The 17,924-nt window shown below is 47.2% G+C and overlaps 2 protein-coding genes across 2 annotated transcripts; both read right to left on the bottom strand.

The window, feature by feature from the left end:
* Positions 1-3,118: 3,118 nt before the first annotated feature.
* KIF3B (kinesin family member 3B) lies at positions 3,119-8,056 on the bottom strand (the record flags this gene model as incomplete). Its single annotated transcript, XM_079543556.1, has 8 exons — positions 3,119-3,212; positions 3,492-3,670; positions 3,869-3,974; positions 4,626-4,739; positions 4,973-5,091; positions 5,201-5,323; positions 5,986-6,087; positions 6,674-8,056. 8 exons carry the CDS (start codon positions 8,054-8,056, stop codon positions 3,119-3,121), a joined length of 2,220 nt encoding a protein of 739 aa, XP_079399682.1.
* Positions 8,057-11,286: 3,230 nt separating this feature from the next.
* POFUT1 (protein O-fucosyltransferase 1) lies at positions 11,287-14,673 on the bottom strand (the record flags this gene model as incomplete). Its single annotated transcript, XM_079543617.1, has 7 exons — positions 11,287-11,475; positions 12,041-12,283; positions 12,538-12,730; positions 13,409-13,521; positions 14,088-14,270; positions 14,373-14,494; positions 14,574-14,673. The coding sequence occupies 7 exons, from the start codon at positions 14,671-14,673 to the stop codon at positions 11,287-11,289; spliced, it is 1,143 nt and encodes a 380-aa protein (XP_079399743.1).
* Positions 14,674-17,924: the final 3,251 nt, after the last annotated feature.

Genomic DNA, 17,924 nt, shown 5'->3' with positions numbered 1-17,924 from the left:
GTTCGCCAATCTGTGCTTTAACGCAGCACGAATGGAATAGTTTAAAGCCCGGACGTCACACGGGAAAGGACTGCAGGGCTGCGGGTGTCTCCGAACCTCAGTGCATCTCCAGCGAACAGAAGCCTGCTCTGATCTGTGTAATGCAGCTAAAACGCTGTCACAAAGGTATGTGTCTGAGAAGATTGGAGCAGCATGGCAGTATTGTTAAAAAGGCATCCGATTTGCAGTAAGGATTTTAAGAAGGTGCTCGAGCTCTTACACCTCAGTGCTGCTGCCAGAACCAGAGGGCCGCTTCTGCTGCACGTTGCTGTTTTGGAAGTACAGATCCCATTATACAGATCAGAGCAAGGACAAGGATGTAAAAGGTCCCTATGAGAAAAGCTGGGGCTGTGCACAATGTCCCAGGGCCTCTTGCAGGAGTCTGCTGGATTTCCTGTCTTTGGCAGTTAACCTGCAGGAAGCCCAGATGGTTCAGATAACACCCAGAGGCACGCAAAGCTTGGCAGGAATGTTCATTAAAAACTTCAACCCAGCGCTCGGTTTGCTTTGTAGAGCTTAAGACAACGCACTGCCCTTAATATCAGTGCCACCGAGTATCTGCTCATGGCTAAGTCCATCGAAATGAGAATCTAAAAGCTTCTGTAACAATCTGTAGCACACTAACCAAACCTCTAACCACAGCTCTGATTTCAATACAATGACTAAATATGCAATTTTATTCTTTTTTCCATCCTACTGAACTTCTTTCACCTTGCTAATGAATTTCTACAGAATTAAAAGCAGAGCCTTTCTGACATATCAACCAGCTAGCTTGTCAACACTGAAACGAGAACAGTTTGGGTTTGCACTGTAATTTCCACCATCCTGGTCCTGCCACAAGGGGAGTTTCCAGCATTTGAATGTAACATAGAATTCCCTATGGAACTGTGGTGACTGAGGAAGGGTGTGAGTGTGCAAACACAGCTGTGGCTGTGTGTGCATATTCATGTTAAACATACGTGTACATATAGGTATGTACATATACATGTATATATATTAAGTTGCTCTGTCAGGTTGTAAAACCCCCTTGTTTCATTTCAGTTCTCTGAGCATTTACAGCATACAATCATCTTTTAAAATGTCAAAGTACAGAAGATTATGTGCTAGAGAGAAAGACGGAGGAGAGGGAAGAGAAGGTGACATTATATTATGCAACAAGAGCTAATTAAAAGGCTCTCTGTACATAAACAGCGCTTTATAAAAAGGAAGATTATGCCAGGTTTCCACGTTCTAGTTGAAAGAAATTTGTCAGATGACTGCTCTCTCAGTTACAGGCAAACTCATCTTTCCTCCACCAAAACTAAAATATATATATGTGTGTGTATATATATATATTAATCTTGTGATCCAGAAAAGCACTCCACGAATCAAAGCAGCTGACTTAGAGTTTAACCATGCCCACCCGGGCAGCTGGCTCACCGAGGCACCGTGCCCGCAAGATGCAGAGGTGAGCTGTGCTGAGTGTTCAGTTCCTTCTGCTCATGGGGGTCAGATATAATGGAGTTCTCCAGCCTGGGTGAAGTCACTCAGCAGATACGTAACGAGCACACAAGGTAGAGTCCATATATCAGAGCATTTCTAAAACCAGGCAAGTCCTCAGACACTCACACATGTCAGTCTGGAGGAAGTCATCAGTGAAGGAGAGGAAATAGGTAAAAACATTCATAGGATGACAGCCAACAGCAACCAGAAAAATGTAACATCCCAAGTCTCAATATACAACAAACTAAAACTTATGAATGAGCTGTGCAACACTAGACAGGGACACCTTACTGTCTTCAACATGGCAGCTCCATCTCCCTCAACCCTGCCACACGAGCCTGCAGCTTTACAGTAGCCTGCTTAAGTCAAAGGGCAGCTTGCAGAGACCATCAGAAGCAGGAGTTCTTCCTCCCTTGTTTTCAAACTACAACCCCTGGATGTAGTACCAGATTTCATTATACAGACTTGGCTTTATGTGCTTTCACTCCCACTGGGCCCTGCCTGGTCCAGGAGGTGCAGGGGACAAGCTTCTAATATGGAATGGGTGAGGCACAAAGAGTACCGTGTGTTGAAGCTCCTTAGACACCAAGGGAAGGGACCATACTTACAAGAACAGTGCACAGATGGCTTCTTGTCACGGTGCTCTACCCTCGACCCAGCTTACAGGGGAGAGCAGAGGCAGCCCTATAGCTCCATGCCAGTGCTACATTTCCTGCCACCAGTGGGAGGTCTGAGAAAATTGCCATGCACCACACCACCGTTCAAAGTGTGGATACTGGTTTCAACTGCCAGGGAAGAAGATGGAGGCAACAAAGAGGAAGCAAGCTGTGGAGCTGGCATTGGAATGCAGGTGTATTCTTTGACAAGGTGGTTCTTGTTGGTAGGGGTGTGATCTGTAGGAGGTCAGTTTAGTGGAGCTAAACTTATGCTTGTAAACAAGGACTTCAATTTCTATTGCTTCCTGTCTAGAAAGCAACAAAATTCTTTGAAGTCCCTTTTTTGTCCTACAGTTTGAAAGGGAGGCACAGCTATCTGGTGGTGAGTACATGCTGACAGCTGCCAATCTGCCCGTTCAGATCAACTTCTTAACCCCAAATGATGATGCCAGTCTTTCAAGCAGGAAGAGGAAAAACTGCACCTAGTCAAGTCTGGGTGGATCCTCTGCTTTTTAACCTCATTTCATTCTCACTATGAAGCTCTGGAGCGGTGGTTCTGTTGAGATGACTTTCAACTCTGTCTTCTTACCGCCCAACAAAAAAGCCAAGTGCAGCAAAAGGGCTAGTGCAGGAGGAGAGATGGTGACGCTGTGAGGTGATCCCCATGCTTCCCATTGCTTCTAATACACTGTAACGTACCTCATGCATTTCTGATTTCCTAACTAAAATCTGTTTCCTACAGAGGCCAAATGCTGAATTGCAAACACGTATCTTCCTGTGGCTCAGTGTACCTGGACTGGCACAAGTCAGTTAAACAGCAAAGAGGCCACCTCCAGGGGAAAGGGGTTGGAGTCTGGCTGGGAGGTCTCTCTGCAGGTTTTTACTTGTCTCTGCTCTCAGAAGGCAAAAGCTGTTCACGCCCTGGAGAGGAATTGCTGGTTTTACTTTGGAACCAGCCCTCGGGACTGTGGGTAGAGCTGAGAACTATGGGTGCCTGCTGAAGAGGATCCCCCTGATTTCCTTCCAGTTTTAGGCCTGAAGAAGTAAAAATGAAAAAATAAACAAAAAGCCCCAACAATGTCACCTGTTACATGTCAAAATTAATCTTCCAAAGCTGTTGGTTTTTTTTTTTTCTTTATACTGGATTTATTTTCTAATCAGTCCCAGTTTTCTCTACTGCCCTATGTTCCTTTCTTTCTATTTCTGCTTTGCAGCCAAGTTAGCCATAGCTTTACTGATAAGAATGCAGACAGAAAGCAATTGTATTTGTAACTCTTCTATCTGCTAGTCTACTTACTAAAAAATTTGACTCACCTGGATTTTGGTTTTTTATTTGAAGTGCTCTCAAAGGTTGAAGCATCCACCTGGATCTCGTCTTCATCCTGCAAAGCTGCTTCTAGAGCTGCCTGGACTTTGGGAGCAATGGCTGGACCTTCGTAGTCTCTTGTTGTTCGGCTGGGCATGTCAAGTTCCAGTAATACAATATTCTCTGCCTGAGGAAGTACAAGTGGAATTAAAGCCTATACACTTTCATACAAATAGTTTATTTTCCTCTGGAAACTTATTCTGCAGGACATTATAAATGCATGCAAGACACTCTGTACATCCCATCAAAGAACAATCCTCTGAAATTTACATTTCTCTGATTAGGAAGGTGAATGTATGAAGGCTGTAGCCACATCTGGGCTTACCCTGTACCGAGCCTCTGGACGAATCATCATGGACGTCCTGGCATGCTGGCTCAGCGGCCTTTTGTATCCTACAGCAGACACTGGTCTTTTCATCATTTGCTGGTTACTAGAAAACACATATTCCATCTATCATACACCAGAAGTGAAGACTTCTTGGAGTTTATGAGGTAAAACATTTGGAGATGTATTTCAAGCAAGCAGAAACTACCTAGACTGCATTTCCCAGAACAGCTCTTCCTACAGACAGAGATGAGAAGGTAAGATTGTTATCCCTTGGCATCTGCATCTGTTCCCTGCATGAAACGAGGGATTTCTGCATAATTTTTATCACAGAGGCCACAGATGCACACAGCTGCACCTAACATTCTAAGTTTACTTTACAGAACCTCCTCTGTAAAGAGGTAGGATCTATCCACAGCTCTCACATCATAATTTTTGAGAGCTTTCTTAACCAAATCAGACAACAAATATGATAAGAGCTTACTGATATTAAATGGTGCACGCAGTGTCACATATATTTTACATTTAAATGTCAGGCTCACTTAGAAGAAATTTTCCAAACTGTATATTCCTATTTTATTCGACCTACTTAGATGAATGAAAACTTTGTTTTACAACACAGCAAGAATACATAAGAACTTTGGAAGGCTGTTTCAAAACCATGATTTTCTCTGTTGGAGTACCTTGTTTTTGGCAACTAGAGGGCTTTATGTGACCTAGGATTTGATCTTAATTAGAAAATCACAAGTACACTCACTCCAGACGGGTTATGGGATGCAGTTTCCACTGGTCTTCCTCTTCATCAAAGAATGACCTGTTCATGATCTTATTCTTTTCTTCCAAAGGAATAAAATTTTCAATAATCAGGTGCCTGCATACAACCATAACAATAGGAAATACACAAGAAACACAGTTAGCTGATGACTCTCCACTGCTCCTCTCCCTGGGAATTAATACAGCCCTGGAAAAGGGAGGAACATTTTAGCTTTCTCCTGTTTAAATCTTGTTCTGCAAGCATATGAATTCAGTCCCTCCTTTTACTCCCCACCCACAGAAACAATCTCTGTTACAGTTACCAGCAGGCAATGAAGTGAAGGGACTCACTTCAGCTTTAGTTCCCTGGTAAGCTCATTCTGGGTCTGTTCCAGTTCCTGGCGCTCCTTGATGTGCTCTTCTTGGAGATCATGGATCTCTGCCTTCACAGCTTGCAGCTTGGAAAATAACTGGAACAGACCACAGGAGCCAAAGTCACAAATTTCCAATGTTCCCCTCAGTCTCACACACAGGCTGGTTTTATTTAAGCCACGAGATGTGGACTCACGTTCTCTTTACCTTTTTAAGTTTCTTGGTCTTTATATCCACCTCTTGCTGAAGAGAACTGTAGGTCTCCTTCAGCTCCAGTGTTTCCTCATCCCGACTTTCCATCTGCTGCTGGATCTCGCGCTCCCGACGTTTCTGAAGAATGCCAGGTACAAAAAGTCAGAGACCACAACTGCCCTGCTACCTCCAGGCTGAATGCACGAATCCAACACTCGGGAGGCTTTTACTTCCCTGGGCTCCAGGGCTTTTGCTTTAGCTTCTAGTTCTTCCTATCTCTTGCCTTAGAAATACCAGAAGCATTAGCTCTTCTTTGCCTTTATTCTGCTGAAGGGTCTATTGGAATCAGATAGCGTGAATAAGTGCTCAAGCTTTAATTAAAGTAATTAAACGCTGTGTTTAAATTTTTTTTTTTAAATCAATTCATACAACAAAGAATGCATAACAGAAAATAAGCTTCTATCATATAATAAGCACCTTTTCTCCTGAGTTAACAGCTGAACTGTCACAGTCTGAGGCCTTCCTATTACTTCTTCACTTACAGACACAGGATATAAAAGTTCCATATGAAAAACTGGAAGAGAACTATTACAAACCTTCTCTACCAATTTCACGCAACAAATAGGATGCAAGCCCTTGCCCCTTCTTTTGAAATCAACAATTGCCATTAAAGCAATGCCAGGGTTAGCCCTGTGCAAACTTTCTTACCTTTTCTCCTCATACAACCTTTTATAAAAGTTCTGCAGGTAGGTTTGGGCTGGGATTTTTTGGTACACAGTAACTAACGTTGCTGCTTGTACCTGTTCTGCAATCTCCTGTCGTTTCTGTTCCAGGATTTTCTGCTGCTCGTTTGTGTGATCCACAATATTTTTCCCTCCCACCAGAAGTTTGCTTTCCATTGCCTGAAAGAAAAAGACAAGGTTGTACGTTTGCCTCCTGGTGACCAGATAACAAAGTCTTTCCTACACAACCCAACTTTCTCTCTCTCTACTTCTCCAACTTTGTCACGAGGGCACCTCCCTTACTTAACATTCTCTTGTAAGTCAGATGCTATGAGAATGGCTATTTCTAAACATCCCCACAAAATGTAGGGGTTAATGAAGCCATAACTTGCTTAGAATTACAAACTCCTGCAGTGTGGCCTGTCTGAAGAACTAAAATGCATATTCTACGTAAAAAAACTTGTTAATGATCTGTTGCACAATGAAGCATTGTTTGTTTCACAGCTTGTGATAAGATGTATCATCACGTTTTACTGTGCAGATTGCTGAAGATTCCACAAGACCAGCACATAAGAACAATGCAACAACTCATGAATATTGAAGAACGTAATTAATGGTGGAAACTCAACAAAATCTTCTGACCAAACACAAATCACTATTCTGGAAACCTTTTGAAATATTCTTCCAAATTAAGCAACCAGCTATTCTCCCCATAGCCTAACTAAATTGCTTGTAAGAAGTATGAAAGCACGGCAAAGAATTCTACCTTGATTTTAGCACTCAGCATTTCTGTTGCCTCCTTCTCTCGCCTCAAGTCCTCCATTTTCTTCTCCTTCTCTTTCAGCAGTCTCATCTTTTCTTCGGCTACCAAGCTGTGGTCCTCAACAATAGCTTTCTTTTCAATCTCCAGCTTCTCTTGTTGCTCTCTCCAATAGTCATCTTTGTCATCCCCTTCATCCTCACCCTCCTCAGCATCCTCCTCTTCTTCCCCACCCTCTCTCCTCCTTTCCCTCCTCTTTCTTTTGCCAATAGACCGCTTCTCCAGCTGTGCCTTGAGTCGCGCGATTTCTTCCTGGAATTCACGCAGCAGAGCATCCTTAGGATCCTCATTCACTCTCGGCTTGTTCTTGATGTTTTTGGCACGATTGGCATATCTCAGCGTCGTGAGAGTCTCCTCTACATTGTAAGAGGCAGGGCCTATGTTGGCCACCATCACGGTCTTGGCATTGCCACCTAATGAGTCTTGGAGTAACCTAGTTAGCTTTGAGTCCCGGTACGGAATGTGTGTGCTTTTGCCATCTACTAGGGCAGATATAACGTTGCCCAAAGCTGAAAGAGAGAGGTTGATTTTTGTGGCTTCCTTTAACCTCTCCCCCTGTGCTCCAGTCTTAGCTTGGCGCTCGCTGCCTGCAAGGTCTACCAGGTTGAGTTTTCCGACACGGATGTGATTCTCTCCATCGAGTCCCAGCTCACTGCATTCGATAGTGATCACAAAAATGGCGTGAGATCGAGAGCTGTGTTCATTCATGTTGGTGGCACCAACGGAGCGATTCTGGTTTCCCACGTTCATGACATGCTCTATCTCTTTGACACTTTTTGTAACGAAGGAAGACAAATCCTTCACGTATACACCTGTGTCTGGCCTCTCTTTTAACTCCAGCCGTTTGGATTGATCCTTTGATAACAAGTCTCTGATTTCTTCTTGGTATATTTCCAGATAAGAAGCTCTAACTAGGTACTGCTGATTTTGAGATCTAGAGATGTGGGTGAAGATGTGCTCAAAAGAATTGGGGATGACCCCTCTTTTTTCAGGATCACCACGCACCCCCTCCATCGTGTAGGTTTTCCCCGTTCCAGTCTGCCCATAAGCAAAGATTGTCCCATTGAAACCTTGCAGAACAGAGTCCACAAGAGGTCTGAAGGTCTCATCGTAGAGTTCAACCTGTTTGGAATTCCAGTCGTACACAGCATCAAAGGTGAAAGTTTTAGGCAGTTCATGAGATGTTCCCCGTGGATTCTTCACCGAGACCTGCCCTAATTTGACATCCACATTAACAACCTTTTCATATGAAGCTGACTTCTCCTTGCTGTTCATCGGCCGGCATCGAACCACCACCCGAACAGACTCAGAGCTCTTTAACTTAGACATGGCAGCAGGTCTGTGGCTGATGTGATGACAGATGATCCAGTGCTAGAAGCCTAAAACAAAAACAAAAGAGGAATAAACAAAGGCAGTTTCCTACAGATGGCAATTTTGCCAATAGTCAAAGATTCCACTCATCTATTCAAGCAGGATTTTGGCATCATTTAGCTTTTTGATGTTTTGATTTACTTTGAAAATCCAGTACAGAGTTGCTCTGTCCATACTGCCTGGAATACAGCTTGAAAGGGAATCAGTCAGGTGCTTTCATTAAGCGCTTCACCCACTTATCAAAATACCAATGTGGTATTTTCTGAGTGTCCTCTTTTTACACATCCAGAGTACCAAAGAAAACTTTTCATTTTTATGAGACCTTTATGTTACAATTAACTCACATCTGCGATGATGTGGTGCATCATCAGGACCATCCTGCTGCTACAGGCTTAAAACCTACACCCTTTTTTTTCTGAAGCAACACTAGTGCATTGGAATGCCACCCAAATGCTTTTTCATGAATTAAAACTCATGAAGCTGCTTCCTAGAAGCCCACTTACAGCACAATAGATGTTCCAAACAGCAGTCGCGAGGATTCAAAATAACATCATTAAATAGTCTGCCCATTTTTCATCCCCTGAATGTTGTGTTTCCACACCAGGGAAAGCTGATGTTACCTTTACATTCTTTCAAGAATTGAAAGACAGAAATTTTTACACCAACGTTTTCACAAAGCCATGCAATCAAGCTGACCACAAAGCAAATCATTAAGGCAGCCAGATGCAGCACAGTCATTGTGCTTGCAAATATTATCAAGCAAACCAGCTGGGTGAGTACATCACTGCAGTGAGCTGCACTCCAACACCAACCAACAATGAAGAGGACAACTTCCACTGCTCCATTTGGGCACGGTGAGGCAGTGAGCTGCAGCCCCGGCTGCGCAGCTCATCTGCTTCCTGAGTGTCCAGGTATGGCTGAGGGTGTAGCGAATGCATTTGGAGGCAGACTCGCAATGGCCACAGCATGCAGCAAACTGAGCAGAGCAATTAGAACCATACCGTTGTTAAGGAAGACCTTCAAGACGCCCAGTACACAGTGCCAACTGCCCACGTCCCTCAGGGCCACATCTCCAGAACACCTCCAAGGGCAGCGACCCCACAACTCCCTGGGCAGCTGCGCCAGCACATCACCGCTCTTCAGAGAAGAAATCGCTCCTAACAAACACCCAGCTTTTTGGGGTCGGACCAGCAGATCTCCAGAGGTCCCTTACAAGCGCTGTGATTTCGTGCGGTTTCTCACAAGGAAGGGCTGCTTGTGAGGGGAGCAGCAACCCGGCCGGCAGCAGCGCTCGGTACCGGGCCCGGCCGGCAGCGGGGCTGAGAGCACGGCGGGCACACGGCGCCCAGCCCGGTCCGTGGCCTCGGACCCGCGGCTCCCCTCCGAAAGACCCTCCGCGTTCCGTCACTCCTCACCTCGCTGCAGGCACCCCCACATCCACCACCGCTCTCTCACGGCTCAAACCTCCCCGATCTCGGAGCTGACACATCCCGGCCCGGCCGCTTTTGTCCTTCGCTCCTTCCCCGCTCTGTTCTAAGCACGGGAGCCCAGTCCGGGCCGCTTCGCTCCCGCTGTCAGCGCCAGCCCTCCGCCCGTCGCTCGCCGCTCGCGCTCAGTCCCGCCTCTACGGGGACACCTCGGCCCACCGGGCCGGGCCGCACTCACCTGCGCCGTCACCATGGAGCCCCGCGGCCGCCTCCTCCCGCGGCACCGGAAGTGGAGGGGTGGGAGCGGCCGCCGCCCCCCGCGCACTTCCTTAGCAACGCGCGCCCCCCGCCCCTCGCGCACTTCCTTAGCAACGCGCTCCCGCCCCGCGGTGCCGCCACAAAGGGTTGGCGGGGCGCAAGGCCCGCTGCCGCAGCTCTGAGGCGTGCGGGGATGGAGGGGGGAGAAAGGAATGTCAGTGACACGCGAGTGAATACAAAACCGATTTTATTGTTATTAAAAAAATAACACATTTGTTTAAAAAACAACAAACCCTCCATTCTCCAGAGGGAGGGAAGGAGCACCTCAGCGCCCTGCAGCACTCGGCCCTTTCTCCGCTCGCCCCGGGCTCCTCTGAGAGCCCAGCAGTGCAGAGGCACAACCAGCGGAGCTGAAGCAGAGCCCTGTGTGCTGCAGAGCACCAGCCAAAGGATGGGATTAAGAAAAGCCGTTGGGCAAATTGGGACTTGCCACACCCAAATTGCACCGGGCCAATGGGCCTGTATCACCCAAATGTTTGTCTTGTTGCTGCCTGTTCCCAGTTGGCCGTGCTGGGAGCAAACCCTACAGGCAGGAATTCTGCTGTCAGAGGGACTATTTTCACAAAGTACAAAAATAAAGAAAAAAAAAAATACAACCCCCAAATCGCTACCAAAGACCTGAGGATGATTTACACCAATCCCCATGCCAGCTACTTCAGATGTTTTGACCTAAGAACAGTTAGACTTCTATTACAGACCTCCACCATCGACAGCTACAAAGCCCTACGTCTCCAAACTCTGCCTGCCTAGGAGAGATTTCCCATCTGTGTCCAACAAAAGGACAACTGCCACGTGTAAACACACCACCACCGTACTTCTTCAGCACCACTGAGTTCACTGTGCCCCACAAATGCTCCTTCTCACAGCGCTGCTGTAAGAGGGGATTAAATCTCTTTACAGGGAATGGAAAAAGAGGCACTGAGGTGATGTGGGTCCAGTAAGGCAATGGCACTCAATAAAACCCAGACCTTACAATTTCCAATCCTAAGCTTCATCTTGCACTCCTATTCAGGGACCACAACAGTCCTGAATATACTTTGCACCTGAAAAGAAACTTATGATCAGTTTTGGACAATAAGAAGCTTAATGACATTTCCAGATAAAATTAATAATGAGAAGAAAAAAATAATAATTTGAGCAGCTTCTTCATAATTGTTGGCAAGCCCACCCAAAAGAGAATGGAGAGCTATATAAACTACGTCTTAATAACTACATATAGTTTACGGTTTCCAATAAACTACATGATTTTGAATTTCTTTTCTGTCTGGTATCACAGAAGTGAAGTCAGACAGAAGAGTGACTGTGCAAAGTATCCAAGGGTTGGAAACATCTCTGCCACAACCAGGCAGCATGCTCTGCACAGAGTGATCAACACCAGCATGGTCCCACAGCGAGGCACCAGGTTTAGAGCCCTGAGAACCATCAAGCCTGCTCCTCTTTCGGTCAGAATTCGTCCCGTAACCTTGGAGGGTGGTCCATGCCAAAAAATGAAGAGGGTTTTCCATGCACATCGCGCTCTCTTTTTACAAATGCAGTAAATGAAGAGACACAATTCCCAATGAAGTGATCAGATTGGCCAAGGATGTACAAGTCGATCTGAGCCACCTCTGGCTGCAAGCTTACAACTTTGATCTGTGGAGAAAAAGAAGGAAAGTAAATGAATCTAAACACCCAAATGTCTGTCTTCACATCACACTAGAAATGGGAACATACAACACAAAAAGAGTGGATTCTGCCCTAAGTTGCCCTGTAATTCATCTATGAGTAGATAAAGGTCAAATCCTTTTTGAAAGATCACCTAGAGATAAATGTGGCTCATCACATCTTGCATTTCTCTCTTATAAACTACAGAATTAAAATGGAGTCCAGAAAGTATGAAGACAGGCTGAGGTCCTCAGAGAGGCATTACTGGTGTTCGTTTCAGCACAAGATTCCAAATGCTTCAGGACACTTTGCCCCTCAAAGAAAAGCAGCCAACCCCAGCGTGCCAACCTCTGCCCAATCTTTCCACTCACTCACTAGGAAGTTTGACTCTTATTTCAACAACAGGCTACTTTGACACCTTAGATTATTAAACCTGATGTCCCTGGAGATCTATTACACAACTGTGCCTGCTGTCTGTGGGAGTAACATATCAGAATCTGAGGACGGTTTTTACTGAAGCACTTTTGCTGGATCAAGTTTCTGGAAGACTTACCTTTCCTTGGAAGAACTGCTGTATTTCCTTTGTGTAGGGCTCAGAATCTGTAGCAATATAAACAGATTTGGCTTCTGTCTTTTTCACCCAGACCTTGAGAGCACGCTTAATCTCTTTGAGGTCTGGCAGGCACATGTCCATGGTAAGGGGCACAGCAGTGCTGCGGTCATAGCCCACACACTGAGGTGAAGCCATGAAGTGAGACCCAGCCGTCCCATCCTTTAACATGTTACAAGCATTTTTCTGTTGGAAGAAAAGAAAATATGTTAGAATGAAAACAGCAAGTCCCTCACCACTGCCAGCAGCATTACAATCTGTCTGTAGGAGGAATCCCAGCAGCATTTCCAGCACTCAAACACTGTGAGCTGCTGAATGTAAATACAATCAGGCTTCAGAAGGGCAGTTCCTATTCCAAGTGTTTTTCTGCTGAATGTTAGTCACCCCCACCTACAGCAATTCCATGGGATACAGCAACAAGCCTTACAGAGGAACCATACCCAATCTGAGCCGATCCTCAGGTGAATTCCTACGTAGGGCCTAACCAGCAGAGAATGAATGTAGGCTTCTCCTTTCTTCACCATTTCATCAGACCACACCATGTACTTATGGAGGGGTCGGTGCTCCTCTAAGACTGGAAACTGGGCTGGAGCTCCAGGTAAAGCAAGTACAGGGTGCTCAGATGGTGGAAACCTAAGGGGAAACAGACAGGAATACAGGAATATAGCAATTCTGCATGCATAATTAAGCACAGAGAGCACTGCAAGTGAGTTTGTGAAGGTCAGAACGGAAACTGAACACCCTGAGATATACAGTATCTTTTATACCAAACTTACACAAGATAAATCCTAATCATTTTGCTACAGGAACAGAACACTGACATAAAACTCCATCTCTGGAGGTCCCTTCCAACCCCTACAATTCTGTAATTCTGTGATTACCACCTTTTACCTCATACCTGGTAACAAATAACAAAAAGTGCTATTTGAAGATGAAAGGACAGCAATCTGAAACACGAAGCAATGAGTGGTAATTTAGCTTATGTCTTCATCCCAGGCTAGAGCAATTATGTCACCCAAACATACTGATATGACTAAAGTCACTTATGACTCTGTAAACACGAAGCAAGCAGCAAAACAGATCATGATCAGCACGGCTCAGAAATCCATCAGTCCAAAGGAGTTCCTATTTAATGCCCACAGGAAGAGCCTGCTCAATGAACAATTCATGAAAAAAGTATTAATGTTTTTATTATATTGCTACGTAATCACTTCAATCTCCTCCTCAAATTATGATGGCTCTACAGAGTGACTAGAAGAACCGTTTTCCTGAGTGATTCTAAAAGCCCACACTTCTCCAGCTTCATGCTACCTTTGGAGCCAATGGTCCCTGTATGCAGAACTGAAGGAGATCCCCTTGAAGAGTTCAGACTTATCAAAATCCACTTTGAACTGATCCCAGAATGGACCAAATGGGTTTCCATCCTGCAAAGGAGAGAGAAGCATTCGCTCAATACACACAAGGCTGAAAGACAGATTGAACAAGATCCTGAGCTGAAAAGTCAAATTATTCCTCTGTTACTGGAAGAATGCAGAGGGATATCGCAGCCTGTGTGCCCACATCAGCTCCACAGGAAGAAAGTGAAACATTGAACAAAGTTAGCGGAGAAGGAAGGCAAAGGAAATTGAAAAGAAAAAGAACACCGCCGTTCACAAACTTGCTTTTAAAGAGACAGCTTTACAACTTATAGCTAAACAACTACGCTGCATATGGGAACAAGCAAGGACCAGAAAAGAAGCCTTTTTTGTTCTAAATTTGTTCTCCTTCTGAAGCAACATAACTCAGGTTTACAACCTTCATGAACCCCATACTTGCTGACAAAGAAAGGCAGGAAGGTGCAGCTAGGCACACAGTGAAAGGAATGCACACTGAGTGATTTGGGACGACAGCTCCCAGGTTTGCAAATGAATGGCAAGCAGCAGGAGGCAACTGCTCCTTTTGGAAGGCCTGCGAGATCCAGGCAGGCTATGGGGGTGCAGGAGGAGCTCACCTTCATGGGACAGGTGCTTTTGTCAGCACTCCTCTGCGCCGCAGCCTCAAAGCAGTACGCCACTCTCCTGCCGGGAGGCCAGTGCTGCGGTGCCAGCTGCTCCATGAACTGCTCCAAGCTGAGCACGCGGTGGTACTGCATGAGGGGCTCCAGCTTGAAGTACTCCTCGTAGGGAACGTGCAGCTACAAGGCAGGGACAGCTTCACTCGGGGACCCGGGATCCCCCACCCAACCACGAGGCTCTCCCCGGCTCTGCCCGCCCCCCACTCCCCGTTCCTGGCTCACGTTGGTGTAGGGCGGGCGGTGGTGCCGGTACTCGATCCAGGGCGGCACGGCCAGGGTGCGGTTGAGGGCTCGGGCGAAGGCCAGGGCGCCCAGGAAATGCTCGGCCTGGTTCCCGAAGCGGCCTGCGGGAGGAAGGGAGAGCGGGCTTCAGCCTCCGCCGGGACCTCTGCACCGGGCCCAGCGGCGGAGGGAGGGCCTCACCCATGCAGGGGCAGTACAGCAGGTAGCCGGCTGCATCCCAGCCGCCCGCCGCCACCGTTACCGTCACAAGGAGGAGAGCGGCGCCGGCCAACGGAACCATGGCGGCGGCGGCGGCGGCAGAAGCAGCAGCTGCAGGATAGCACCCTGTCCCGGCATGCCCCGCGCGCTCCGGCACGGCCGCTCTAACCGGAAGCGGCCGCCATCGGGGCGGAAGTGGGGCTCGTGACGTCACTCCCACAATGCCCCGCACAATGGGGCCGCCGCGGCCTGGGCCGGAGCCGCGCCTGGCGGGGCCCGGGGGAATGGGGTGAGTGCGGGCAGCGGAACCGGCCCTGGGGCGGTGTCGGGGCGGCCCCCTCCCCTCCGCGGCCGGGTTTCTCCTCAGAGCGAGGTGTGAGAGAGGGGCGTGAGGGGGCAGCTGGGGGACGTAGGCCCGGCCCTCCTCCCGCCCTCCCCTCAGCGCTGCGCCATGGAAACGGGGAGGGGGCGGCACGAGGGGCCTTCAGTAGGGCGGGAGATTCTCGGTGGGACCGGCGGTTCCGCTGTTTCCCTCTGCCGGCTGTAGGCATTCGGTCCTTCGGAGCTATATGAGTGGAAGTAGAGATTTGGGGGATAAGTCGCCCCGGAGCCATTTTGCGTGCGGGGTTCCCCGCGGTTCGGAATCGGTTCGGCCTTTATGTTCCCTCTATGCGCTGTCAGTGGGGAGATCGGCGGGGATTTGGGGGGTGAAACGGTCCGCGGAGGGGGTTTAGGAGGGAAAAGCACCTGTGTGGCCAAAGGGGCTCTGAGTGGAGCTTCAGATATTACAGAGTCATAGAGCCGTTTGATTTGAAAGGGAGCCTTGTATATATGCGAGGGGAACATCCAAGGTGCACCTGGGGTCAGGCAGAGAGGTGAGGTTGAGGTTGGAACTCGATTTCTACTTGCAAATCATGGAGCAACCAGAGTTGTTTACTGTGAGGAAATAAGAGTTGGCATAGGGGATCCCAGTGCCGCGTGTGTTGGATGTGTGGTTGTAACCACAGGGGCAGAGCAGCCCCGCGAGCGTGAGGAGGGAGAAAAGTGATTTTCACACCTGACTGTAGTGTTGGCAAAGGCAGTACTGAAGGACTGCAACCAGGTCAACACTACTGAAGTGAGAACAATGTTGGAAAATGACAGAAGATACAGAAGAGTCATACCAACAGTGTGAGGTCTGGCAGTAGCACTTTGCAATCGGAGTTGGAGCAGAACTCGATTAGGATCCTATAATGGGGCTGGGGGTGTCTGTGTTTTGGTATGAGGAGCAGTGCTGCAGTGTTGTGGTCACTTTATTGGAGTGACTGTGGGGAAGGATGGAGCCCATGCTCCTGTGCCTGGCAGGTGCCAGTTCTGCCAGGAGCTGCACTGAGCTCCAGCTCCAGGCTAACACTGAGCTTCCATCAGAATTACAGCTCTCTGCTTTTTCCTGTCTTGCTGGTGCCTTCCGCATGAACAAGTAGAAGCCTGAACAACTTAAATTAGCAAAGGAAACCTGAATGGGGCACTGATGCAGCTCAGGGAGGAAAAACTTAAAAATAAATTACTTTTCATCGGGATGAGTTCCTTCAGAGGCTCCATGCTGCATAGCTGGGCCAGCTCCATACAGAACCAGGTGGAGACCCAGAGCCCCATGGCCAACCCCACCAATCCCAGGAGAGTTGTGAGCACAAGAGTGCAGCCTCTGTCTTCAGGGGGGAAAGGACTCCTGGCACAGCAAGACTCACCAGACACAAGGGTGAACAAACTCAAATTATACACCAGCAATGCTCTCTAGAAAAGAGAAACTGCAGCTACACAATATGGGACTCGTCAGGCAGGGCCGTTGTCCTGGCTTCCTTACTTCTGCCAATCTGCTGCAGTGGGACTGACACAGCTCAGCTGGTGGTCAGTGAAGCCATCCAGACTCCTCTTAGTTTTTCCTATTATTTTGTACAGGTCCCAGTTCTGTGGCACTGGAAGGCTGTCCAGGGGCAGAAGCTGTGCAGCAGTGCTAAATGACTGAACCACTCTTTGAGGTGTAACTACTGGAAAAAACTGTCAAAGCAAGGCAAAGGATTTTATGCCAGGGACTTTCTTAAATTTACACAAAGCTGACACGTAGCAATGAAATATGCCTTGTGAGCTGCCAGCTCGTGGGAGACCAGTCCTCAGGTGGATGTCTTTTTTTGAACTTGATGTTCACTGTGAAAACTTCTCAACCTCTGTATAACTGAAGCATAGGAAAGATTCATCTGGTGATGGCAGTTTTCTGTACTACTCCTATCAGAGTTTTCAGGAGCTGCATAGGCTAGAAGTAATTTTATGGACTAGAGTGGGACTTTCTTAGGATAAAGAGTTTCTTCAGTGCTGGTACCAATGCTATGGTCTGAAAGAAGAGAACAAGTGGAGGTGAAGTGTATCTGTGCTGTAGTGGCTGTTTCTCTGGTGGCTACAGCATTAGAATCAATGTGAGTGCATAGGAAACATACTTTGAATACAAAAAATGGATTGTACAGAGAGTTTTCTAGCCAAGCATGAGCTACGTTGTTAATCTTCAGAAGGTCTGTGTCACTGTGCTTCTGCTGTTACTAATCAAGGAACCAGGTTGCTATAGAGTTCACTGATAATGTGCAAGCTCCTCATGTTGTCCTGTTTTTCTTTCTTATTCTGCAGCTGTCAGAGTGTCCTGTGACATGGCTTTAGAATTAGAAACAGGCTCAAATAGGTGGAGTCCTTTTGTCTTGCTAAAACCTCACTATTCTAAGGACAGGTTAATTAAATTTTACAGTAATCAATTTCAGAGATTATCGTATCTTAACTCACGTGTGTTTGGGTTTCTGCTCAGAGAGCAATAGTTCATGTACCATGCTATTAAAGACAGCACTTCTCAAATTTTGTCTTCCTTCAGGTAGTTCTGAAACCAGCACAGATGGCTGAGCTTGTTCAGAGGGAAAGAAGTAAATACCTGGAGAAAATGACAGAGACTCTTGGAATGTGTGCGCAGCTCTGACACAGGAAATAGAAAGCATTTATCTTTTCCAGCACCCGTCCCGTACAGAGGTGAAATATTTGCAGTCTCAGACACCTATGAAGGAAGACCACTCTGAAACACAGGATTTGTGCATCTTGAAGGGTAGGAGCAGCTGTCGCGTCGCCCTGGCTTATATCAAAATGGCACCTCAGCAATGCCTGCCCTTTTTTTTCTATTGTGCTCTGCCTGTGTGGGTTCAGCCCGCGCCAAGCCGAACTCCGTTCTTAACAGACATTTCTAAACCTCGTGCTTAGTGACACATTGTCTTAAAGCCATCCCGTTTCCCGCTGCTTTCCACCCAGTGGGGACACTCAGGTGTT

Source organism: Tetrao urogallus (genome assembly GCF_951394365.1).
Source record: "Tetrao urogallus genome assembly, chromosome: 16".
In the NCBI taxonomy this organism is placed as follows: domain Eukaryota; kingdom Metazoa; phylum Chordata; class Aves; order Galliformes; family Phasianidae; genus Tetrao; species Tetrao urogallus.
This window is presented reverse-complemented; position numbering and strand designations above follow the sequence as displayed.